This window comes from Bos indicus x Bos taurus, chromosome 7, assembly GCF_003369695.1.
Source record: "Bos indicus x Bos taurus breed Angus x Brahman F1 hybrid chromosome 7, Bos_hybrid_MaternalHap_v2.0, whole genome shotgun sequence".
NCBI classification, from domain to species: Eukaryota; Metazoa; Chordata; class Mammalia; order Artiodactyla; family Bovidae; genus Bos; species Bos indicus x Bos taurus.
Window position 1 is genome coordinate 99324615 of NC_040082.1, and position 25233 is coordinate 99349847.

The 25233-nt window shown below is 45.4% G+C and overlaps 1 protein-coding gene across 1 annotated transcript; it reads left to right on the forward strand.

Moving 5' to 3' along the window:
* The first annotated feature begins 4196 nt into the window (after positions 1-4196).
* On the forward strand, positions 4197-24516 carry CLEC17A (C-type lectin domain containing 17A). Its single transcript, XM_027548585.1, has 13 exons — positions 4197-4239; positions 4379-4456; positions 7366-7398; positions 7481-7531; positions 7615-7656; positions 8212-8253; positions 8386-8436; positions 9467-9604; positions 9786-9848; positions 12077-12172; positions 12398-12549; positions 18555-18664; positions 23923-24516. The coding sequence occupies exons 1-13, from the start codon at positions 4197-4199 to the stop codon at positions 24056-24058; spliced, it is 1035 nt and encodes a 344-aa protein (XP_027404386.1). The 3' UTR covers positions 24059-24516.
* The last annotated feature ends 717 nt before the right edge of the window (positions 24517-25233 follow it).

A 25233-nucleotide genomic window follows, 5' to 3' on the forward strand; every position in this document is an offset into this window, starting at 1 on the left:
GTTGTGAACAGTTTTACTTTAGTGAATGGATATGTAGATAATTCTGTAACGCATGTAGAGAAATGTCTAGAAATGCAGGTGAAAAAAAAAGATGTTCCTATGAGTGTTACTTGAGGAAAAAAAGAAAAGAAAAAACATCTACTCTTTTACCAACTTTCAGATATACCCAGTCACCACCTTCTGCTTCTTTCTTCTTCTCCTTTTTTCTGTGCCATGCACCTTGTGGGATCTTTGTTCCCTGACCAGAGATTGAACTTCGGCCATGGCAGTTGGAGTCCTAACCACTGGACTGCCAGGGAACGCCCCTGATTAAGAAGGAACACCTTAAACGTGTATAATTCCCTACCTTTCCCTTAGCACTGCTTTAGTTACACCCCACATATTTTTGTATGGTATGTTTTCACTTTTATTTAATTAAAGATATTTTCAAGTTTTGACTTTCTGTTTGACTCTGTGGGTGAGATTTAATTTCCACCTACTTGTGGATTTTCCAGTTCTTGTTCTGTGATTTCTAGTGTAGTTTGGTTGTGGTCCAAGACCATGTTTTGTGTGATCTATATTCTGTGATCTTCCTTACTATTGCCATGCACCCCACCACTATGCACACTCGATTCCTCTTGCCTGCTTTATTTTTCTTCTTTTTTCTGCTTATGCCTATCTAACAACATTTCTAAGATATATTTTTTATTGAAGTATAGATGGTTCACAATATTATACTAACTTCAAGTGTGCAACATAGTGACTCAACATTTTTATAGATTATACTCCATTTAAAGTTATAACAGAACTTCCCTGGTGGTCCAGTGGCCAAGAATTCGCCTACCAATGCCGGGGACATAGGTTCGATCCCTGGTCTGGTAAGATCCCACATGTCTCGGGGCCACTAAGCCCGTGTGCCACACTACTGAGCCTGAGCTCTAGAGCCCTTGAGCTGCCGCTCCTGAGCCCAGGCTCCGCAACTACTGAAGTCCGTGCGCCTAGAGCCTGTGCGTCACAAGAGAAGTCACCGCAATGAGAAGCCTGCGAACCACAAGGAAGAGTAGCCCCTGCTCGCTGTCATTAGAGAAAAGTTCAAGCAACAACAAAGATTCAGTGCAGCCAAAAAAAAAAAAAAAGACAAAATACTGGCTATATTTCCTGTTGCTGTACAATATATACTTGTTGCTTATTTATTTTATTCATAGTAGTTTCTATTTCTTAATCGCCTATCCCTATCTTGACCCTCTTCTCTTCCTTCTCCCTGCTGGTGACCACTAGTTTGTTCTTGATACAAGATATCTTATTAATTTATTTTATTCATTATCTCTACTCCCAAGACTCTTGAGAGTCCCTTGGACTGCAAGGAGATCAAACCAATCAGTCCCCTAAGAAATCAACCCTGAATATTCATTGGAAGGACTGTTGCTGAAGCTGAAACTCCAATACTTTGGCCACATGATTCGAAGAGATGACTCACTGATTTATGACTCCCAGCTTAAGTCAGTGAGCTGACTTACTGACATGCTGGGAAAGGTTGAAGGCAGGAAGAGAAGGGGGTGGCAGAGGATGAGATGGTTGGATGGCATCACTGAAGGGAAGTTACATGGCTCGAAATAGCCTGGAGCTGAAACTCCCCTCCAGGTCCTCCCCACCATTCTAAGCAAAACAAAGACCTCTCTCACCCGAAGGAAGAAAAAAAAAAAAGGACTTTAAGGTTGATTACACCCAGCTCCCAGCCAGTCCAGCCTCTGGCCGATGTCCAGAATTCCTTGCCCCAGCCCTTTAAGAGATAACTACTCCGAACAACCTTGGAGAAGAACAGGCTCCCTTAAGACAGTAGCTTTCCACGTATATGCCTATATATACTTACTCTTTTCTTGGGTTAGTGCAACAGCTCACTAATCTGACTGCTGCCCCTTCTCGCCTCATTAAAGGTGATCTGTTCCTGTAAAGTGCCGGTCTCGTTCTTTTTCCGAACCTTGTCTTCTCTAACTCCCTTACCCTACATTTACCAACTCAATGGACATGAGTTTGAGCAAACTCTGGGAGATAGAGAAGGACAGGGAAGCCTGGCGTCCCACAGTCCACGGGGTCACAAAGAGTCAGAACAACAACAACTACTCCCAAAGGTAGGGATTTTTGTTGTTATTGTTGTTCACCAATGTCTCCCTAGTTCCTAGAACAGAGCCTAACATGTAGTAGGTGGTCAATACACATCTGTTGAACGGATAAATGAATGGATAAACGTTGAATGGATAAATGTTCCCAATTTCCATTGGACATATCAGGAGACCTTTGCTCAGAGATGTTGTTCTACTCCCCTGAAGTCACACAGCAAGAGGGACAGAGCTGGGTCAGCCTGAGCCCATGGCTTTACATTATACCCAGTTGATAGGACTGGATTTCACTACCAGTTCCTGCATATCTGCTGTGTGTCAAGTCTCAAGGCAGGACCTTGGCTGTGTGGACATCACCCTCGCATAGTGAGACCATCTGGCCTTCACCTTATTTACCTTCCCCAGGCTCACACTCCTTAAAGGATGCTCTTGATGGCCAGAGATCCTCGCTGTCCTCTTGGCTGGTGCCTCCAGCCCATCCCTTCCTTACCCCTCCACCCTGACCCCCCATATCCATCTGGAATCTGATACTCATTGCTCAGTGGGTATTTGCTGGGCAGACAGGGTCTTCCTTCTCATGTGAACCTCCATTTCCCCATCCATAGAATGGGAACAGCCCACCTACACCTCAGGTAGATGGGAGAGGTTCTGTGTGTGACATCATGGAAACAGGGGAAAGTCCAGCCCCTGGGGTGAGCTTTCTTTGGAGAGGGGGTCCGGTCGGCTGCCGCCTTCCCACCTCAAGTAGGGCTGGGGCCATCCCCCTGGGCATGTGCCGGTGAAGAGTTTCCGCTGGCGGAGACTGTGAATTGCTTATTCTGAGACCGTGAGGTGAGAAGTAAATTCCACCTCATTTAAGTCACCTTTTTGTTCTGAATCTTTGTTATGACCACCCAGCCCAATATCCTAACATGTACAAGGATGTGACCGACGGGGTTTCCTTATTGTTTAAGCCAATCTGAGTTGCATTTCCTTTAACTTTTAGTGGAAAGCCCCTCAAAAGAGGAATTGGGGTCTTGCCCTCTGGGGTATGTAATATGCTATGCCTACTGAAACAAATCATCACAAATGTAGTGGTTTAAAACAATGAAAATGAATTCTTTTATAGTTCTGGAGGTCAGAAGTTCAAAATTGGTTCATGTGGCTGAGACCAAGGGGTCAGCAGGACCACTGTCTGTCTGAGGCTTCAGTGGGGACATCTTTTTCTTTTTTTTTTTTTTTGCTTTTCAAAAAAAATTATTTATTTTTGGCTGTGTTGGGTCTTCATTGCTGAGCTGGGCTTTCTCTAGTTGTGGCAAATGGGGGGTACCCTAGTTGCTGTTTAAGGGTTTCTCTTGTTGCGGAGCATGGGCTCTAGGGCATGCGGGCTCAGTAGCTGTGGTACACGGGCTTAGTTGCTCCCCATCATGTAGGATCTTCTCAGACCAGGGATCGAACCTGTGTCTCCTGCATTGGCAGGTGGATTCCACTGAGTCACCAGGGAAGCCCAGTCATGAAGTTTTGGGGTTATGTCTTTTGTAGCAATAGGGAGCCTAGAACTTCACTGTGGAATGTGGGAGTACTTAGCACCGATCACTTTAACATCTTGTTGCAAATGTCACTGCTTCCGGGAGGCCTTCCCTGATCACCTCTCTACTTTAGCCCCCATCCCATCCCTTGACCCTATTTTATGTTATGTTAAAATAATACTTTATTACTACTGGAAATAAAATGAAAAAACAAACTGTATCGCTTATTTCTGTATTTCTTTACAGGTGTATCGTCTTTCCTGTCTCAACTGATGGTTCCATGTAGAAAGGAGCTTCTCCATCTTTTTCACCCAGGGCTTGGTGCTCTGTGGGAACTCAAATGCAGGGGCTGTTGTCATTGTTACTTCTATGCATGAATTCAAACTGGGGGGAAATACAAGTGTGTGTGTATGTGTGTGTGTGTGTGTGTGGTCTGGGGTGTTTCCCTCCAGATGGATTTGCATGTTCTTGACTATTAAAGAAAAAGAAAAAAGGAACTGAGAAAAGCCCCAGACACCTGATCTGGGGACACAAGGAGCAGAAGCTGTCAGGCTTTGCCTGCTCCGTCAGGCTCCTGGCGCTAGCTGCAGCCATGTGCGCCCTGTATACTAACGCCGGGTGCCGGGACCTGCCAGGTAGGGCCCTGGCCAGGCGTGGAGTGGGGGCCGGGGGTGGTCAGGACCCAGGTTGCAGTGTCCCCACCTTGGGGCTGGAGACCAGGGTGTGAGGGACAGAGGAGAGGGTGGGCTGGGCTCTCACGTGCCTTTCCTCTAGAAGGGTCCAGGGAAGAAGATGATGACGATGACTATGAGAACATGACGCCACCCTACAAGGACCTTCCTCCCAAGCCAGGTAAGAGGACCTCTCTGAGGCCGGCTGAAGAGATGTGCAGCCTGAGGGATGAAGCGCGAGGAGCAGACTCCCCAGGGGAAGTTAGCTGGGCATAGCAGACACACACAGTCAGCCTGTTCACGCTGGGCACCGCAATGGTGGGAGCGTCCATGCCTCCATCTTGAGGGTCTCTCAGTCTGACAGGGGAGGCAGTTCTGTGCACAGGGGTCTCCCTGGTGGCTCAGATGGTAAAGAATCTGCCTGCAGTGCGGGAGACCTGGGTTCTATCCCTGGGCGAGGAAGATCCCCTGAAGAAGGGAATGGCAACCCTCTCCAGTATTCTTGCCTGGAGAATTCCATGGACAGAGGAGCCTGGTGGGCTACAGTCCATGGGGTCGCTGAGAGTCAGACACGACTGAGCAACTAACACACACACCCTCAGTTCTGTGTACAGTCTTCGGTGAGCAAGTCAGAGAGGGGAGGGAGTAGGAAATTGGGGAAATCCTGAGGGTAACTGAGGGCTCTGCCTGCATTAGTGGGAGGATTGGGGGTCAGACGAGGGTCATTGGAGTGAGACTTGAGGAGTGAATAGGAGTTTGTTAAGGAAAGAAGCTCCCAAAAGAACTGGTGGATGCAAAGCCCTGAGACATGAGTGCCAGGGTTTTAGAAGCTGTGCAGGGACCAGTATTTTTCCAATCTCTTTGCATTCACACCCAGGACCCAAATTAGACTTGAGTGATCCACACCCGGCTGGGGATTCAATAAGAGTCTGATAAGTGTATATAAAAGTGGAGGCTTTAGGCCCTGGCAGTGTGGTGGTAAGGACTTGGTGCTTTGGCCTGGGTTCAATTCCTGGTTGGGAAACTAAGATCCTGAAAGCTACGCGTACGTGTGCTCAGTCGCTTAGTCGTGTCTGACTCTGTGTGACCCCACAGACTGTAGCCTGCCAGGCTCCTCTGTCCATGTATTTTCCCAGGCAAGAATACTGAGGAGGGTTGCCATTTCCTTCTCTAAGGTATCTTCTCAACTCAGGGATTGAACCTGCATCTCCTGCATTGGCAGATGAATTCTTTACCGATGAGCCACCAGGGAAGCCCTGAAGGCTACGTAGTGCAGTCAAAAAAAAAAAAAAAAAAATGAAGTGGAGGCTTTGAGGTTTCCCTGAAGCAACTCCTACCAGGGCCCCTGAATGTCCTTGGATGGGGTGGGGGTCGGCTGGCATTCCAGGTGGATCCACGTCCCCCACTTATGAGTCCAGAGGGCAGTCAGCCTGGGAGGTCCCAGAGCACCATGGGCTCAGTAGGAGTTGGGAGGTGCCCTGGGCTTGGCTCTTTACTGTCCGTCTTCAACTCCAGCCTGGTCCCAAGATGATCTCCAAGCCCAACTCCATGCCCCCCAACCCATACCTGTCTTTTTTTTAATTAAAAAATGCATTTATTTGTTTTGGCTGTGCCATGTGGCATAGGGGGGTCTTAGTTCCCTGACCAGGGATTGAACCCTCACCCCCTGCAGTGGAAGTGCAGAATCACAGTCAATGGACTGCCAGGGAAGTCCCCCATCCTTGTCTTCAGGGTCACCTCTTCCCCAGATTTAGACCCCATCATCTCCAAAATCAGGCCTGGCTCCGTCCCATCTCTATGTCCAGATCCAAAGCTGTCACCAGTCCCCACACAACTACAAACCAGCTTCAGCTTCTCCCCTACCCAAATGCAGCTACAACTGCATTCTTCCCCCCAACCACATCCTGAATCATGATCACCCTACTCCCATGAGCCTTCTTTCAGCCCCATCCTCATTTCAATCCAAACCCTCATCTCAATCCTAACCTTTTTTTTTTTTTAATTAATTTATTTGGCCAAGTTGGGTCTTAGTTGAGGCATGCGGGTCTCTTCCTTGTGGTGCTCAGGCTCTAGAGTCTGTGGGCTTAGCTGCCCCATGTGGGATCTCAGTTCCCTGACCAGGGATCTAACCTGTATCCCCTGCATTGGGAGGCAGATTCTCAACCACTGGACCTCCAGGGAAGTCCCCTAACCTTAAAAAAAAAGAATTATTTATCTATTTGGCTGCAGTAGGTCTTAGTTGCAGCACATGGGATCTTTAGTTTCGGCATGTGACAGTTAGCTGTGGCATGCAGGATCTAGTTCCCGGACCAGGGATTGAACCTTGGCCCCCTGCATTGGCAGCATGGAGTCTTAGCTGTTGGACCACCAAGGAAGACCCCCAACCTTAACCTTACTCTATTCCCATATTCAACCTCACCTGTGTCTATAACTTAGAGTAATCAAGTTTGTCCCAGTTTATCCAGGGATGAAAGATTTCCTGGAATCTGGGACTTCCAGCTTTAAAATTAGGAACATCCTAGTAATTCAGAATGGCTGGTCATTGTATCTTTTTCTTTTTTTTTGGCTCCACCAGGTCTTAATTGTGGCACAGGGGATCTTTCTTTAGTTTCATCAAGCCAAATCTTTGTGGGTTCCCCTGGTGCCTCAGACAGTAAAGAATTCGCCTTCAATGTAGGAGACTCGAGTTCAATCCCTTGGTCAGGAAGATCCCCTGGGGAAGGGGATGGCTACCCACTCCAGTATTCTTGCCTGGAGAATTCCATGGACAGAAGAGCCTGGTGGGCTACAGTCCATGGGGTCTCAAGAGTCAGACATGACTGATCAACTAACACTTTCACCTTTTTCTTTCTTTTATGGGATCTAGTTTCCTGACCAGGAATCGAACCCGGGCCCCCTGCATTGGGAGAACCACAAAGGAAGTCCCTGGTCACTGCATCTTAACCCTGTCCCCATCCCTAAGTCCAGAGCCATTCTCATGCACAACCCCATCCCTAACCCTCCACTGCAATCTCACTCCTGTTTGCATCACTGACTTCCACCCCATTCCCATCCTTGGACCAGCCCTGACTCTGAGCTTCTCTTCTCCAGGTTGGATGGCTCCACCAAGACCTCCCAGGGCAGGTGAGCTGGGGCTGGGGGTATCAGAGACCCAGTGCTGGCTTGGTCCTGCTCTGAGCCTGAGCAACCGTTCCTCCCTCCTCAGGAAAGAAATCGGAGAGACCCCCACTTCCCTGTAAGCTCCCGAAGAACACGGGTGAGGATCCAGGGCCGGGAGCATCCTGTTCCCTTGGCTGAGGTCCTGATATGCCTGACTGCTGTCTTTCTGATCCCTTCCAGGCCTGAACGTCACCCCTGTCACCAGCTTGACTCCTCATCTGGGTAAGCCATAGGAATACCCATTACGATGTCCTAGAGGGGCACTTGGAAGTCCTTACTCCAGCCCCCAATTCTGACCAGAGAACAGATCAGAGGGCTTGGCGGGGAGGCTGTTGATCTTGGGAGACAAAGTCTTTCAGCTGGGTCTTCTTTGCTGCCCAGGCTTTTCTCTAGTTGTCGCGAGCGGGCGCTACTCTCTAGTTGAGATGGGTGGGCTTCCCTTGTTGCCCTGGAGCATGGGCTCCAGGGTGCGTGGGCTTCAGGAGCTGGCACACTCGGACTCAATAGTTGTGGCTCCTGGGCTCTAGAGATGGGCTCAGTAGTTGTGGTGCACGGGCTTAGTTGTTCCGAGGCATGTGGGATCTTCCCAGACCAGGGATAGAACCGATGTCCCCTGCGTTGGCAGCCGGATTCTCAACCACTGTGCCACCAGGGAAGTCCCCTCCATTCCCCAATTCTAACCAAAGAGCAAATCAGAGGGCTTGGGGGAGGTTGTTAATCTTGGAAGACAAAGTCTTTCAGTAACTTCTGAATAAACGTCTCTTGCCTTTCTCCTAGGCACTGATCTGATGCATCCTGCATCCCAGCCGCCCGTAGCCAGTAAGTCCTTTGGGTGTGCCTCTGTCTCCCCTCCCACGGTGGCCAGTGTGTGTGAGCTCTGGAGTTAGACCCTGGGAGAGAAACATTTCCTCTCTGAAGCTCCGCCTTTTTAAGTCTAGACCAGACCCATAGGGACCCAGGATGGCTACCAGTTACTCCTCGAGCCCTACCTCCTGTTTGCATGTAAGTTAGGGGATGCAAGTGTCCATAGTTTGGGCCCCTGCAGAGCAACTTGGGTGGGGGGCTGCTGGAGCATAAAAGACGATACATCCTAAATGTTAAAGAGAAGAGCTGGGTACTATTTACAATAGCCAGGACATGGAAGCAACCTAAATGTCCATCAACAGATGAATGGATAATGCAGGTGTGGTACATATATATCCTGGAATATTACTTAGCCATAAAAAGGAATGAAACTGGGTCATCTGTAGTGATGTGGGTGGAGCTAGGGTCTGTCATACAGAGTGAAGTAAATCAGAAAGAGAAGGACAAATACTGCATATTAACACATATACATGGAATCTAGAAAAATGGTACAGATATATGCAGGGCAGGAATAAAGACGCAGGTGTAGAAGATGGACACGTGGACACAGTGGAGGAAGGAGAGGGTGGGATGAATTGAGCGATAGCACTGCCGTGTATACACTACCCTGTGTAAATAGACAGCTAGTGGGAAGCTGCTGTATAGCACTGGGATCTCGGCCCGGTGCTCTGTGATGACCTAGAGGGGTGGGGATGGGGGGTGGGGGGTGCTCAAGAGAAGGGAGATGTATATACTGTACATATACTGATCTGTGTGTATAGCCGATTCACTTCACTGTACAGCAGAAAACTAACACAACATTGTAAAGCAGTTATACCCCAATTTAAAAAAAGGATGAAAAAGAGAACTGGGTCCAGGTTATGCACAACCTCTCTAAGCCTTCAGTTTACTGGGAGCAATTAAAGCTCTGTCATAAGGGTGAGGATTCAAGAAGATAGTAAGGGTGTGACAGAATGCTGGGCCCATAGACTGTATTCCACAAACGTTCCGGGCTTCTTCAGGGTTTGCTGTGTTTGACATTCTCTTGCTGACCCCACCTGATGATATAGCCATGACCCTAATCTTTTGCCCCCTTCCACCCCATCCCCACTCTTGGAGAAAAGTTCAAGGGTCCTTTCCTCACTGAAGTATCAGCGTCAGTGTCCCTGTCCCCGTCTCCACCCCACAGCAACTCCAGTGCCCTGGATCAGTCAGAAGTTCGGAGGTCTTAGGTGTTACCAGGAGAGACTGATGGTGTGCCTGTGTCTGCTGGTGGTGGTGTCACTGCTCATGGGCTGCACCGGTCTGGTTGTGACCCTGATCAAGTGTGAGTAAGGCGAGAAAGGGGCTTGCAGAGAAACTGGGAAAGGGGTATGGGAGGACCTGGGGGCCACAGTCCATGGGGTCGCAAAAGAGTCGGACATGATTTAGTGACTAAACAAGAACAACAACAACAAATGGGAGGATATGTAGTCCAACTTGGGCTCAAGCTGGACTCCTTCTCATAGACCAGGAGGTGGTGGAAGAGCTGAGGATGTTGACCTTTCAGCAGATGGCATGGCGAGCGAATGGTGAGTGGTGTCAATCATCCCTTCAAGCCACGTTGAGCACCAACATGACTGTCAAATCCAGCTTCATCACCAACCCCAACCCCATGTTTGCCAGGCACTGTGCTAGGTCCCAGGGTGGGGGATGGGTACATAGGGGGGTGAACACAACAGACAGAGTCCCTGTCCCTGTGGAGTGTGTGTGTGTGCGTGTACATGCGTGTATCTAGACCTCCACTGTTTTCCAATATGGTGGCCAGGAGTCACTGTGGTTGTCAAGTGCTGGAAATGTGGTCATTTTTCTGGGGGGTGGTTGCAAAGAAACTTGGATTTTATTTCCTCCCAGCGTTGTCACTTATAGTCCCAGCAAATCTACAAGGAAGGAATTCAGAACAGCTCAGCATGGTACATCCACTCTTTGTGGGGTGAGCTGGGGTCACTGGGTAGCTGGGCTGGGCTGGAAGGTCCCAGAAAGCTTAACTCATGTGGCTGGTGCCTGGCTGTGCCTCTACCCACATGTGTAACTTGAGCTTCCTCATAGCATGGTGGTGTTAGGGCTCAGCTTCAGAAATTACACAGCCACAGGTCCACTGCACTCTGTTGGTCAGAATTAGTCACAGGACCAGCCTAGATTCAGAAGGAGGGTAGGTAATCCTGTCACTCCTTGGGGGAAGGGCAAAGAATTTGCAGCCGTCTTTAACTTACCATAGCGAGGGCAGCCTTTCCACACCTCCAGTTGAGGCTCAGACCCTGTTATGGTCTCTCCTTCCTCTTGAATTTCTGTTTCATGACATTTATCATAAGTCAGTTATGTGATGAACTGTCTGCTTCATCAGGAACCTTATGGCCAATGAGGGCAGGGAATGCAGTGAATCCGTTAGACTCAGGAAATACGGAATTAACTAGGTAAGGAGTTGAGAATCTCAGGCATATGCAGAGGTCCTGTAGTAGGAGGCAACATTTAAGTACAGGGAGGAGGGTGGGTAGTTGAGAGAGAATGGTTGCTTAGCTGAGGGTTGTGGTTGTGGGGTTGAAGAGAAGTAGGTAGAGTAGAAAGGTTTAGGAGGTAAAATTGACTGACCCTGGGGATGGGTGAGTGGGAATGGTGGTGGGTGCGAGGAAAGAGTGTCAAGGATAACATATATGTTATCTATCTGTCTACTATTATCTATCTGTCAATCATCTATCTATTATCTATTTATCAATTGTCTATCATCTACTTATCTAGTTTTCTATTGTCAATTATCTATTTCTTCATCAATCATCTATCTATTGATGATGAAGAAATAGATAATTGATGATAGAAAACTAGATAGGTAGATGATAGACAATTGATAAATAGATAATAGATAGATGATTGACAGATAGATTATTGGAGAAGGAAATGGCACCCCACTCCAGTGTTCCTGCCTGGAGAATCCCAGGGACGGGGAAGCCTGGTGGGCTGCCGTCTATTGGGTCGCACAGAGTCGGACACGACTGAAGCGACTTAGCAGCAGCAGCATCTATCTATTACCTATCTATCAATCATCTATAGATCATCTATCTACCTACCTATTGAGTTATCTATCTAATATTTCTATTTTGTCTAATTGAAGCATCATCTGTTGATGGCCCTGGGGAGTATTGGCGGAGGGCCAATTTGTTGAGAGTAGTGGGAACACAGTAGTTGTAGAAGAGGCCTTCACTATGATTGGTGATGTCTGAAAATTGCTCCATTCCACACTCCCTAACCCCACACTTCAGACCAAGCCACTCTTACACTCAGAAACCATCAGCTTCTCACTGCCCAGAGTCCAATGCAAAACTTTTGGCTTGGCATTCAAGGACCCAGATGCCAGACCTCGTTGCACTTGGAGCTCAAGCTCCTGTGAGATTCTCCTTGACTTTTACTGTACAAGCCTTTCTCAACATGCTTGCCTCTGGATCTTTGCTTCCAAGGTGGCAAGGTGACCCCTGACTATTGAGCCTCCTCACTAATACAGAACCACCATTTCCCTTTAAAACCCATCTGCTCCAGGAAGTCCACCATCTCTACTCTCCCTCAAGCCTCAGGAATTAATCTCTCCTCTGAGTAACTCTAGGACTCCTCTTGGGCACTGACCATGTTGTTTTTGAGTTTCACCCACTAGAACATGGGTGTGGTGGGGAGCACAACTCTTGCCTCTGTCTGGTGTGTCTGCAGTCAGTGATTGGTAGGTGGGTAGATGGGGGTTTGGGTCTCTAACCGTTCAGCCCATTCCTGCTAACAGTGACTGGCATGATGGGGTTAGCTGGCCTGAAGAAGGACATTGAGCGCATAAGAGCTGACACCAACCAGTCCCTGCTAGAACTTCGGGGCTTATTAGGTAAGTGGGACTTGGGGAACTTCCCTGAGTTGGGGGGGGGAGCATGGTGGAGCCGGTACAGAGCACAAATCCTTGGGAGTGATTCTCAGTGCAATCTATGTGAATGGTTCCTTCCCAACCCCCGCTAGAGTTGAGCAGTGCCCAGCCTGAACACCTGTACATGGCATACCATGTACATTACTCTGGTTCTGGGGCCACTCTGACAGAATCCTATCCTGTCCCCAGACTGTACCAGGGTCACCTGTCCTGAAGGCTGGCTCCCTTTTCAGGGTAAGTGTTACTACTTCTCTCCAAGCACCAAGTCATGGGATGAAGCCCGGAAGTTCTGCCAGGAGAATTACTCTCACTTGGTCATCATCAGTAACTCTGATGAACAGGTGAGCTGTCCCCTCCACACCCTTGAGAACCAGCAGGGCCAGCCTGCCTCTCTCCTAGGATTTACACATCCTTCCCTGGCCTGAATGTAAAGAAACTGGAATTGCTTTTGAATCACTAGAACTTTTAGTACTGAGGTTACTGCTTGAGTTCAAATCCCGATTGTGTTGACTTATCCAATCTGAGCCTCAGTTTCCTCTCTTACATGGAGGTATAATAATGGCTATCTCTTTGGTAGCACTTTCTATTCTCTAGGCTGTATTCCAGATATTTTACACGCATTAACATAATTCTAACAACAGACCTATAAATTAGGTGAGGGTCAGGAGAGGCTATGTTACGTTAAAATGACAGCCAGTCCCTATAGCTCAATGGTGGAAGTGTATGAGGCAAAATTTCTACCTACACGCACTCACAAAGAAAGTCAGATGGGCACTGTTATGTTTTAAAGTTATAGAAAGAGACAGTTTCATCTGTGTGTATGTACGAGGAGAATTGAAATAAGTGTAGATAACTTTAATGACTTAATACTACCAAAGCTGTGCATATCATTACCTATCAGCACTTCACAGAGAACAAAGCTGAGGCTTGTTTCACTCAAGCAGCTTGCGTGTTACAACTAGTAAATGTCAGAGCTGGGGTTGGAGCCCAGGAAGCTAGTTTTGTTCTTGACCATAAAACTCACAGCACTATTTGATTATTAGTGTTTGCCAGGTTTATTTTCCCCTATCCTTTTAATTTCAACCTATGTCATTATTTTAAGATTTCTTGTTGACAGCATATAGTGGGGTCTTATTTTTTTTTTAATTCAATCTTTGAATCTCTGGCTTTTAATTGGTATTATAAGATCATTTACAGATATTAAAAATTTGTTAATTAGAAGATAATTGCCTTACAATGTTGTGTTGGTTCTGTAGGGATTGAACCCAGGTCTCCCGCATTGCAGGCGTATTCTTTACCGACTGAGCTATCAGGGCAGCCCAGATCAGTCATAACTATATGAATATATCCCTCCCTCTTGGGCCTCGCTCTCCCTTCCCATCCTACCCCTCTCGGTTGTCACAGAGCTCTAGGTTGGGCTCCCTGTGTTACACAGCAACTTCTCACTGTCTTACGTGCGATAGTGTATATATGTCAATGCTACCTTCTCTGTTTGTCCTACCCTCTGCTCCCCAGCTGTGTCCACAGTCCATTCTCTACATTTATGTCTCCATTCCTTCCTTGCAAATACGTTCATCAGTACCATTTTTCTAGAGTCCATATATATGCATTAATATATGATATTTGTTTTTCTCTTTCTGACTTACTTCACTCTTTGTTCATCCACCTCACTGCAACTGACTCAAATTCATTCTTTTTATGGCTGAGTAATATTCTATTGTACATATGTACCACATTGTCTTTATCCATTTATCTACAATATTGATGCGAGTGTAAACTGATACAACCACTATGGAGAATAGTATGGCAATTCCCAGGTGGCTCAGTGGGAATTTTAAATTAAAATTTAAATTAAATTTAAATTCATTTAATTAAATTAAAATTTAAATTTAATTTAAATTAAAAAAAAAAAATCCGCCTGCCAATGCAGGAGGCATAGGAGACGAAGGTTTGATCCATGGGTCGGGAAGATCCCCTGGAGTAGGAAACGGCAACCTGTTCCAATATTCTTGCGTGGGAAATCCCATGGGCAGAGGAGCCTGGCAGTCTATAGTCCATGGGGTTGCAAAGAGTTGGACATGCCTGAGCATTCACACACGTGGCAAGTCCTTAAAAAACTAGGACTAAAACTACCATATGGGAACTTCTACCCACTCCAGTATTCTTGGGCTTCCCAGGTGGCTCAGCTGGTAAAGAATCTGACTGCAAAGAGGGAGACCTGGGTTTGATCTCTGGGTTGGGAAGATCCCCTGGAGAAGGGAAAGGCTACCACTCCAGTATTCTGGCCTGGAGAATTCCACGGACTGTATAGTCCATGGGGTGGCAAAGAGTCAGACATGACTGAGTGACTTTCACTTTCCTGGTGGTACCTCCATGCTATCAATGCAACGGGCCTGGGTTCAAGCCCTGGTTTGGGAACTGAATCCTACATGCTGCAACTGGAGATTCCCACATGCCACAACTGTGATCTGGCACAGCCAAATAAATAAATAAAAATATTAAATATTAAAAAAAGAGAAAAAAAGGAAAAACTGCCATCAGTCAGTTCAGTTCAGTCGCTCAGTCGTGTCCGACTCTTTGTGACCCCATGAATCGCAGCATGCCAGGCCTACCTGTCCATCACCAACTCTTGGAGTTCACTCAGACTCACGTCCATGGAGTCACTGATGCCATCCAGCCATCTCATCCTCTGTCATCCCCTTCTCCTCCTACCCCCAATCCCTCCCAGTATCAGAGTCTTTTCCAATGAGTCAACTCTTCGCATGAGGTGGCCAAAGTACTGGAGCTTCAGCTTTAGCATCATTCCTTCCAAAGAAATCCCGGGCTGATATTCAGAATGGACTGGTTGGATCTCCTTGCAGTCCAAGGGACTCTCAAGAGTCTTCTCCAACAGCACAGTTCAAAAGCATCAATTCTTCGGCACTCAGCCTTCTTCACAGTCCAACTCTCTATGACCCAGCAAAAGATCATTTACATTTAATGTAATTATTGATTTGGTTGGATTTAGGCTACCATCTTATTTTTTCCCTCTGTATCTTCTCTGTTTTAAAAAAATCCTTCTGTTTCATAGCATCATTTGTATTGAATAAATACAGGGTTTTTTTTTGGAGATTAGATTAGATGATGTGAATGGGGCAGGTGTAAGTCATATTCCAACTAAACAACAACTAAACTCAGGTAGTTAAGAAATATAACTTTGCTTTAAATAACTCATTTCCTTCCTCTTTGAGCTCCTATTATACCAAGGTGGTGGAGATTTCATCTCAATCAGTTGGGATTATCTGTTTTTCTTCTGAGTAGGGATGGCTTATATGGGGTCAAGGTGGAGGGGAGTGCATATCTGGTCCTCAACATCTTTGTTCCAAGCTGGTATCCACTGGGACATCCACTGGGTGAATGATCCTGGACAAATTACTTAACTGCTCTGTGCCTCAATTTTCCCATCTGTAAAATGGGGTTAACAATCCTTGCTTCAGTGGGTTACCATGAAGATCAAATGAGATGACCTATACAAAGTGTGTAGCTCATTTTTTAGTCATTAAGTCATGTCCGACTCTTTTGTGACCCCATGGATTGTAGCCCACCAGGTTCCTTTGTCTATGGGATTTTCCAGGCAAGAATACTGGAGAGAGTTGCCATTTCCTTTTCCAGGATATCTTCTTGACTTAGGGATTGAATCTGTGTTTCCTGCATTTGCAGGTGGATTCTTTACTGCTGAGCCACCTGGGGAGCCTGTGTAGGTCACTTATTAACTTGTTATTTCAATCAACATTTCTTGAACACCTCCTATGTGCTAGTTGTCGTTGTTATCTTGTCACTAAGTCACGTCCGACTCTTTGTGACCTCATGGACTGCAGCATGCCAGGCTCCTCTGTCCTCCACTACCTCCCGGAGTTTACTCAAACTCATGTCCATTGAGTCAGTGATGCCATCCAACCATCTCACCTCCTGCTGCTTGCTTCTCCCCTTGCCCTCAATCCTTCCCAGCATCAGGTCTTTTTCAAAGAGCTGGCTCTTCACATCAGGTGGCCAAAGTATTGGAATTTCAGCTTCAGGGCACTATGATGATTTGATGGGCTGAGCAGCACTTTGCTCTTTCTGATTTCCTGATACTTCTCTGGGGTTTTACCCAAGAAACAAGGTCCAGAGTCCCTCTAATTTTTAGAGTTTTCATATCCATCTGGGGTTTTGGCCATCACCTCGGGCTCTACTAGAGAATGAAATGCAGAGCCCTCTTCCTGGCACCCACCACGCCTACATCTCCATAGCTTCTTTCCCATTGCCATCTTTTGTCTTTACCTTTTAGGAAATCTTGGTCTTGAATAAGATTGAGTGAGTGAGATATGATTTGCATGGAGTAAAATGCACAGATCTTAAGTGTACATTCACTGAGTTTTGGCATATGTAGGCATCTGTGTAACTGTCAACCCAGCCAAGATTTAGAATGTTTCCACAGCCCAGGGAGTTCTCTCATGCCATCTTCCAGTCACCCCCGCCTATCCCAGGAAACTGACACATCTGGTTTCCTTACCATAGATCAGTTTGCCTGGAGAGGAGTTGCTTTATTTTTCAACTTTTATTTATTTATTTTTGGCTATGTTGGTTCTCTTCAAAAAATTTATGGATTTATTTCAAACTTTTAATTTTTTATTTTGTATTGGGGTATAACCGATTAGCAATGGCATGATAATTTCAGGTGCAAGGAACAGTGAGAGGACTCAGCCATACGTATACATGTGTCCATTCTCCCCCAAGCCCCTCTTCCATCCAGGCTGGCACATGACATCGAGTAGAGTTCCCTGTGCTATACAGTAGGTCCTTGTTGATTACCACTTTAAATATAGCAGGGTATACATCACCTTCCCAAACTCCTGAACTGTCACTTCCCTTTGGCAACCATAAGTTCCTTTTCTAAGTCTGTGAGTCTCTAGTTTTGTAAGTTCATTTGTATCATTTCTTTACGGATTCCATGTATAAGAGATGTCATACGATCTTGCTCCTTTTCTGTCTGACTTCACTCAGTATGACACTCTCTAGGTCCATTCACGTTCCAGCAAATGGCAGCATGTGGGGTTTCTCTGGTTTCAGCGAGCAGGGGCCACTCTTCGTTGTGACGTTTGGGCTTCTCATCGCGAGAGCGTCTAGTTGTGGAGCACGGGCTCTGTGTGCGCGGGGGCTTCTCATCGCGGGAGCTTCTCTTGTTGTGGAGCACGGGCTCTGTGTGCGCGGGTTTCTGTAGTTGCAGTATGCAGGCTCAGTAGTTGTGGCACATGGACTTTAGCTGCTCTGCGGCAGGTGGGGGTCTTCCTGGACCGGGGATCGAACTATGTCCCTTATGTTGGCAGGCGGGTTCTTACCCACTGTACCATCAGGGAACTCCAGGAGTTGCTTTAAATCATGATGTTTTCTTCTCGTCTTTGATCCAAGTCCTTTCTTTCTTCCCAAAGGCCTGGGCTTATGAAATACAAAAGCTGGGAATCTCCTATTTCTCCCCTCCTCCACGTTCTTTTTCTGAAGCAATGAATTCCTTTTCTGCCTGGATGTCGCTTAGGACTGCAGGGGTTGGGAGTGTGAAAGTACCAGGAAATCCAAGATATCAGTTATTATTATTAGAATTGTTCCTTAAATATATGTTAAATGTTAAGATGTTGCAGTACTGTATGGAATACAGAAAAATAGTAGTGACAAACCTATTTGCAGGGCAAGAATAGAGATGCAGACATAGAGAACGGACTTGCGGTCACAGGGTGGGGAGGAGAGGGTGCAATGAACTGAGAACGTAGCATTGACATATATACACCCCCGTGTGTAAAACAGCTAGCTAGTGGGAAGCTGCTGTACAGCACAGGGAGCCCAGGGGGCTCAGCTCACTGCTCTGTGAAGGGTGGGATGGAGGTGGTGGGAGGGAGGCTCAAGAGGGAAGGGATATATGTATACATATAGCTGATTCACTGTTGTACAGGAGAAACTAACACAACGTTGAAAATCTACTATACTCCCATGAAATAAGATGTCACAGGACTTGCAGCATGTCAGACACTGTTTTGAATTCTTTATGCATATTAATCCATTCAATCCTCTCAATAACTCTATAAGGAGGTAGCTACTATTATCCCATTTTACCGAGGCGGAAACTGAGGCACAGAGTGGCTCATAGGTTTTTCAAAAAAGCAGCATGACTATTCCCACTGCAGGTGCTCAAGTGGGAGGAAGGTTTTGATCTTGTTCTGTATGCCATGGGGATTTGGGATGGGTACTGGGGTGGCATTCACAAGCCCTGAATATATGTGAGACAAGCAGGGTATACGTAGAAGAACTGACAGCTGAATGCTATTTGTACTTGCAGGACTTTGTGGCCAAGGCTCACGGATCTCCACGGGTGTACTGGCTGGGGCTGAATGACAGAAATGTCGAAGGGGACTGGAGGTGGCTGGATGGGTCACCTGTCACACTGAGGCAAGTATCCAGGGCTTATTGGGTCTCTCTTCCTTGTAGGTCTTTGTGAAGTCTAAACCAGCAGATTCTTTAGAATCCCAGGTTGAATAAAAAGGAACGAAATTGGGTCATTTGTAGAGATGTGGATGGACCTAGAGACTGTCATACAGAGTGAAGTAAATCAGAAAGAGAAAAACAAATTCATATGTTAACGCATTTATGTGGAATCTGAAAAACTTAATATAGATGATCTTATTTTACAGAGCAGAAATAGAGACACAAATGTAGAGAACAAATGTACAGATACCAAGGGGGAAAGGGGTCGTGGGATGAACTGGGAGATTGGGATTGATATTATGTATAACATCGATAACTAATGAGAACCTACTTCACAGTACAGGGAACTCAGTGCTCTGTGGTGACCTCATGGGAAAGAAATCCAAAAAAGTGGGGATATATGTATATGTATAGCTGATGTATTTTGCTGTACAGTAGAAATTAACACATTGTAAAGTAACTACACTCAATAAAAATTGTGGTACATATACACAGTGGAATATTACTCAGCCATAAGAAAGGACACATCTGAGCCAGTCCTAATGAGGTGGATGAACCTAGAGTCTGTTATACCTAGTGAAGTAAGTCAGAAAGAGAAAACCAAATTTCATGTATCAATGCATATATATGGAATCTAGAGAGATGGAACTGATGAACCTATCTGCAGGGCGGCAATGGAGATGCAGACATAGGGAACAGACTTGAGGAGGCAGTGGGGGATGGAGAGGGTGGGATGAACTGAGAAAGCAGTGTAGAAACATATACATTACCGTATGTAAGATAGCTAGCCAGTGGGAATTTGCTCTGTGACTCAGGGAACTCAGACCTGGTGCCCTGTGACAACCTAGAGGAGTGGGATGGGGCGGGAGGTGGGAGGGAGGTTCAAGAGGGAGGGGACATATGTATGCCTGTGGCTTATTCATGCTGATATATGGCAGAGACCAACACAATATTGTAAAGCAATTATCCTCCAATTAAAAATAAATTTAAAAATTAAAACAGTAAACAAAAGCAATCACACACACACACACACACACACACATCCCAGGCACAGCTGGACAAGGGAAGCACAAGGGTGCTTTTTTTCTGGTAGGGTTTCTGGTGCCTGAACATTTTTTTCCTCCTTAAAACATCTCAGCCTTTTAGCACAACTGCTCAAACATATCGAGTCCCCAGACCAATGGTTGAGGGGAAAAAAAGAGAGAAAACATGCCATGGCTATAGGACAAGAGGAAGAGGAAGATTATTTTTTTTAAAGATGCATGCTTTTTAATTTTATTTTAAAGATCTTTCATTTATTTATTTTTGGCTATGCCACATGGCATTTGGAGTCTTAGTTCCCTGGCCAAGGACCAAACCCGTGCTCCCTGCAGTGGAAGCTCAGAGTCTTGACCACTGGAGAAGTCCCAAGAGGAAGATTTTTGATTTGCCAAAAGAATGAGCAGGATCTCATTTGTGGAAGCATTCTTTATATTAACTGATTTATTTAATTTTCTTAGTAATTCTATAAGGAAAGTACTGTTATCCTCTCCATTTAAAGACATGGAAACAGAGGCACAGACAGGTTACGTGATCGTCCCAAGGTCAGACACCTGGCAGGTGGTAGTGCCACGCACCCGGGCTTCAGAGTCCATGCTGTCAGCCATCATGCTTTATCTTCTTAAGGAGAATATGTATTTGTACTTAATTTTATTTATTAAAATAATTTAATTGATTAACAAATTAATTTTTGGCTGTGCTGGGTCTTTGTTGCTGCCTGCGGGATTTCTCTAGTTGTGGCAAGTGGGGGCTATTCTCTAGTTGCAGTCCGCCTGCTTCTTATTGTACTGGCTTCTTTCGTTTCGGAGCACAGGCTCTGGGGGTGAGGGCTTCAGTAGTTGTGGCTCCTGGGCTCTAGAACACAGGCTCAGTAGGCGTGGTGCACGGGCTTAGCTGCTCCCCAACATATGGGATCTTTCTAGACCAGGGACCGAACCCATGTGTCCTTCACTGGCAAGCAGATTCTTTACCACTGAGCCACCAGGGAAAATTTGTATTTATTTATACTGTATGTATTAAATTTGTATTTATTTAAAATATAAATACAGCCATGTCTGTATTTGTATTTTAAGTAAATATTAACAAATTGTCCCCCATATGATTATACCAATTTATTCTCTCACCAGCTTGACTTACATTTTTTTTTTTTCCCCACACGCTCATCAAACTTTTGGAATTTTGTTGTTTTAATCATAGGTGAAAAATGGAATACTAATGCAGTATTTTTTAAAATTAATTTTTATTGGAGTATAGTTGATTTACAATGTTGTGTTAGTTTCTGCTGTACAGCAAGTGAATCAGTTATACATTTATGTATATTAACTCTTTTTAAGATTCTTTTCCCATATTGGTCATTACAGGGTACTGAGAGGCCAATGTAGTATTAATTTGCATTTCTGTTATGCTTGAGGTTGAGTGTCTTTTCATATGTTTGATAGCCATATGTATTACCTTTTCTGTGAATTATCTATTCATATCTTTTGTGTATTTTAAATAAATATTTATTTATTGGTCTTTGTTGAGTCTTAGTTGTGGCACATGGGATCTTTCCTTGCAGCACATGGAAAGATTTTTGTGTGTTTTTTATATTGGAGTTTTGGTCTTTTTCTTATTGATTTCGGGGAACTCTTTATATATTAGAGATATTAGTGTTTTGTCTGTGGGTTTTATTTTTTTATTGAAGATTCCTGGAGCGGGGTAGAATTCTGTAAATAGAGATGGCATGGGATGGTGTGTCACTGCAGGTCCTCAGCTCAGATCCCTTTTGGGGGCTGGTGCAGGCACCCCCCAGCAGGGGGCATTGGCTGCTAAAGGCTCACAGTTACACTTTCTCCAGAGAGGTGACCTCAGCTGAATGGAAGCCTGTTCAGCTAGAAGGTTACTCCACTCCCACTGAAGTCATGCCACAGACAATGACAGGCTAAGAGCTGCCTGGACCCCTTGTTTCAAGTTGGAAAAACTCTGTTGTGCTATTTAAATTCCAGAGCTCCCTGTGGGTTCAGGCGGAGTCTAGACCAGGCTAAACCCATACCCTTGCTCACTTCTATCCCCTGCCTCATCCTTCTTCTTTCCATCCCCCTCTCCTGAGAACACCCTTTAATAAATCCCATGCACCTGAATTGCCAAATTTGGCTCTGTGGACACAGTGGTGGTTGAGGGGAAGGGGAGGGTGGAACAAATTGTGAGATAAAAGCAGAACAAAACAAACCAAACAAATGACATGTATACACTGGCACGTGTAAAACAGATAGCTAGTGGGAACTTGCTATAAAGCACAGGAAGCTCTGCTGTGTGCCCTCTGATGACCTGAACGAGTGGGACGGGGGATAGCGTGGGAGGAAGGTCCAAGAGGGAGGGGATATATGTGTACATATAACTGATTGACTTCACTGTACAGCAGAAACAACACAGCACTGTAAAGCAATCATACTCCAATTAAAAAAAAAAGGGAACATGACCTAAAACACTACATTACTTGGAAGGTTGAGAGGGACGTGGTTTCACAAAAATGTTTTTTGGAAGAGAACAGAAACTGACCAGATGCAGGAAACTGATTCAGGAACCTGGAGAATTCCTGGTGAACAGGAAGATGGGGCTGAGTTAGCACAGACAAGCTGCTGGGGTTACGGGGACAGCACAGCATTTTCATGTAATTCTGAAAGGCTGAAGGAATGATTCGGTGGAAGAAAGAGCCCTGAGCCATTAAGGCTTTTCTTGTTCTTTTTTCTGATATATATTTTTTAAATTAATAGACTTTATGTTTCCTTTTATCGCTATTTTTAAGTTGAAGTATAGTTGATAAACAGTATTATATGTCACAGGCGTACAACATAGTGATTTGCAATTATTAAAGTTATACTCCATTTAAAGTTATAAAATCTTGGATATATTCCCTATGTTGTACAATATATCCTTAAAGCTATTTTTAAATTTTATTATTTTAAAAATTGTTTACTTTTAAAAAGTAATTTTTATTTAATTTTAAAGATTTTTTTTTTTTTTTTGGTGTGGATCATTTTTGAAGTCTTTATTGAACTTGTTACAATATTGCTTCTGATTTGTGTTTTGGCCACTGAGGCATGTGGTGTCTTAGCTTCCTGACCAGGGATCGAACCCACACTCCCTGAATTGGAAGGTGAAGTCTTAACCACTGGACTGCCAGGGAAGTCCCCAATAACTTTTATTTTATATTGGAGTATAGTTGCTTTACATTTGCTTTCCAGGTGTATCACAAAGTGGTTCAGTTATACATATAAGTATACCTATTCTTTTTTAAATTCTTTTCTCATTTAGATTATTACAGAATATTGAGGAGAGGTCCCTGTGCTACCAACAAGGACCTTGTACCTTATTTTATACTTAATACTTTTCACCACTTTCCCGCCTAATCCTATATCGCCCCTCTCTCCCTTCCTCTCCCCACTGGTAACCGCTAGTTTGTGCTCTACAGCTGTGAGTCTGCCTCTTTGTTGCTGTAGTCACTATTTTGTTGTATTTTTCAGATTCCACATTAAGTGATATCGTATAGTCTTTGTCTTTCTCTGACTTACTTCACTTAGCATAATATCCTCCAAGTCCACCCGTGTGGTTGCAAATGGCAAAATTTCATTCTTTTTATGGCTGAGTAGTGCGTTATTTTTTAGAAAAATTGAGCAGAAGGTGCAGAGCGCTGTTTCCCACATCCCTTTTCTCCTGCACACATTTTCCCCCCATTATTAACATCTTGCATTAGCATAGTTTTGTTACAATTGATGAACCAATATAGACACATTATTATGAACCTAAGTCCATAGGTCAGATTAAGGTTCACACTTAGTGCTGTAAAATACTATGCTTGCTTAGTAGTGTCCGACTCTTTGGAACCCTCTGGACTGTAGCCCACCAGTCTCCTCTGTCCATGGCATTTTTCAGGCAAGAATACTGGAGTGGGTTGCCCATACCCCTCCAAGGAATTTTCCTGACTCAGGGATCGAACCCATGTCTCCTGCAGCTCCTGCACTGCCGGTGGATTCTTTACCTGCTGAGCCATCGGACCTTCCCAAAATTCTATGGGTTTTGACAAACTCATGATGTCATGTATCTACCATCACAGTATTATATAGAACTGTAGTTTCACTGCCTTGAAAAATCCGCTGTGCTCCATTTATTCACCTCACCCTATATCCACTTTCTCCTTTATCCAGCTTTTGGGACCCACAGGAACCCAACAACCTCTATAATAATGAGAACTGTGCCAGCATGAACAAAGGTGGCACCTGGAATGACCTCTCCTGTGACAAAACTACATATTGGATTTGTGAGCGGAAATGTTCCTGTTGAACCCCAGAGTTGAGGCTGGGTGGAGGTCCATCCGTACCCCATGCCCCTCGGCTCTTGGAGGTGAGAACCTCCTGCCCTTCTGATGCGAACAGTGGGAACTGACAGCACCAAAGGTGGAATCAGCAGCCTGGATGCAGCAAGGTCTCTGGGGTGCAAGTCAGATCATTTCTGGGGTGAGGACTTGGGGGCGTGTTCAGTCGCATTGTGTTAGTCTGTTCAGGCTGCTGTTACAAAATATTGTACACTGGAGGGCTTATACATAACAGACATTTTTTTTTCTCAAAGTTTTGGAAGCTGACAAGCCCAGGATCAAGGCTCAGGGAGATACAGTGTTTAGTGATGACCTGCTTCCTGGCTCATGGATGTCATCTTCTCACTGTGTCCTCACATGCTGGGAGGGGTGAGAACTCTCTGGGGTCCATTTTTATTTTTTAAAGACTTTTTACTTTGTATTGGGGTATAGCCGATTAACAATGCTGTGATAGTTTCAGGTGAACAGCGAAGGGACTCAGCCATACATACACTTGTATCCATTCTCCCCCAAACTCCCCTCCCATCCAGGCTGCCACATAACATTGAGCAGAGTTCCCTGTGCTCTACAGTAGGTCCTTGTTGGTTATCCATTTTAAATAGAGCAGAGTGTACACGTCCATCCCAAACTCCCTAACTCTCCCTCCCCTGCATCCTTCTCCCAGGCAGCCTTAAGGTCATTCTCTAAGTCTGTGAGTCTCTTCCTGTTCTGTAAGTTCATTTGCATCATTTCTTATTAGATTCTGCATACAAGGGCTGTCATAATCATATTGAGGTCCCTTTTTTAAAGACACTAATCCCTTTCATGAAGGCTCCACCTACCCCAAGACCTAATCACCCCTAAGGCCCTACCTCCTAATAGCATCACATTGGGGTTTGGGATTTAACATGGAAGTTTTTTTTTGGGGGGGCGGGGTTGGTGGGACACAACTCCGTCCAGAGTAGATGAGCAGGAGCGACACCAGGTCTTAGTAATGGTCTCTCAGTTCTGGGGTCTGGAGGACACTCACTGGGTCCCTGATCATGGCTCTTAGGAAACCGTATGGACTTCAGGAGCTCCAGGTCTGACATTATTTGAGCTGGGACTGAAAGCACTATGGCTCCTTTGGACCATGATCATAATGTGATGGGACTCGGACCCTTTG

Excerpts from the sequence above, each read along its gene's own strand:
- CLEC17A (XM_027548585.1), top strand. The coding sequence starts at position 4,197 with ATGTGCGCCCTGTATACTAACGCCGGGTGCCGGGACCTGCCAG. Across the intron at positions 8,254-8,385 it reads ATCCCAGCCGCCCGTAGCCA|GGACCCAGGATGGCTACCAG; the intron begins GTAAGTCCTTTG and ends CCAGACCCATAG. Across the intron at positions 12,550-18,554 it reads TCAGTAACTCTGATGAACAG|GACTTTGTGGCCAAGGCTCA; the intron begins GTGAGCTGTCCC and ends TTGTACTTGCAG.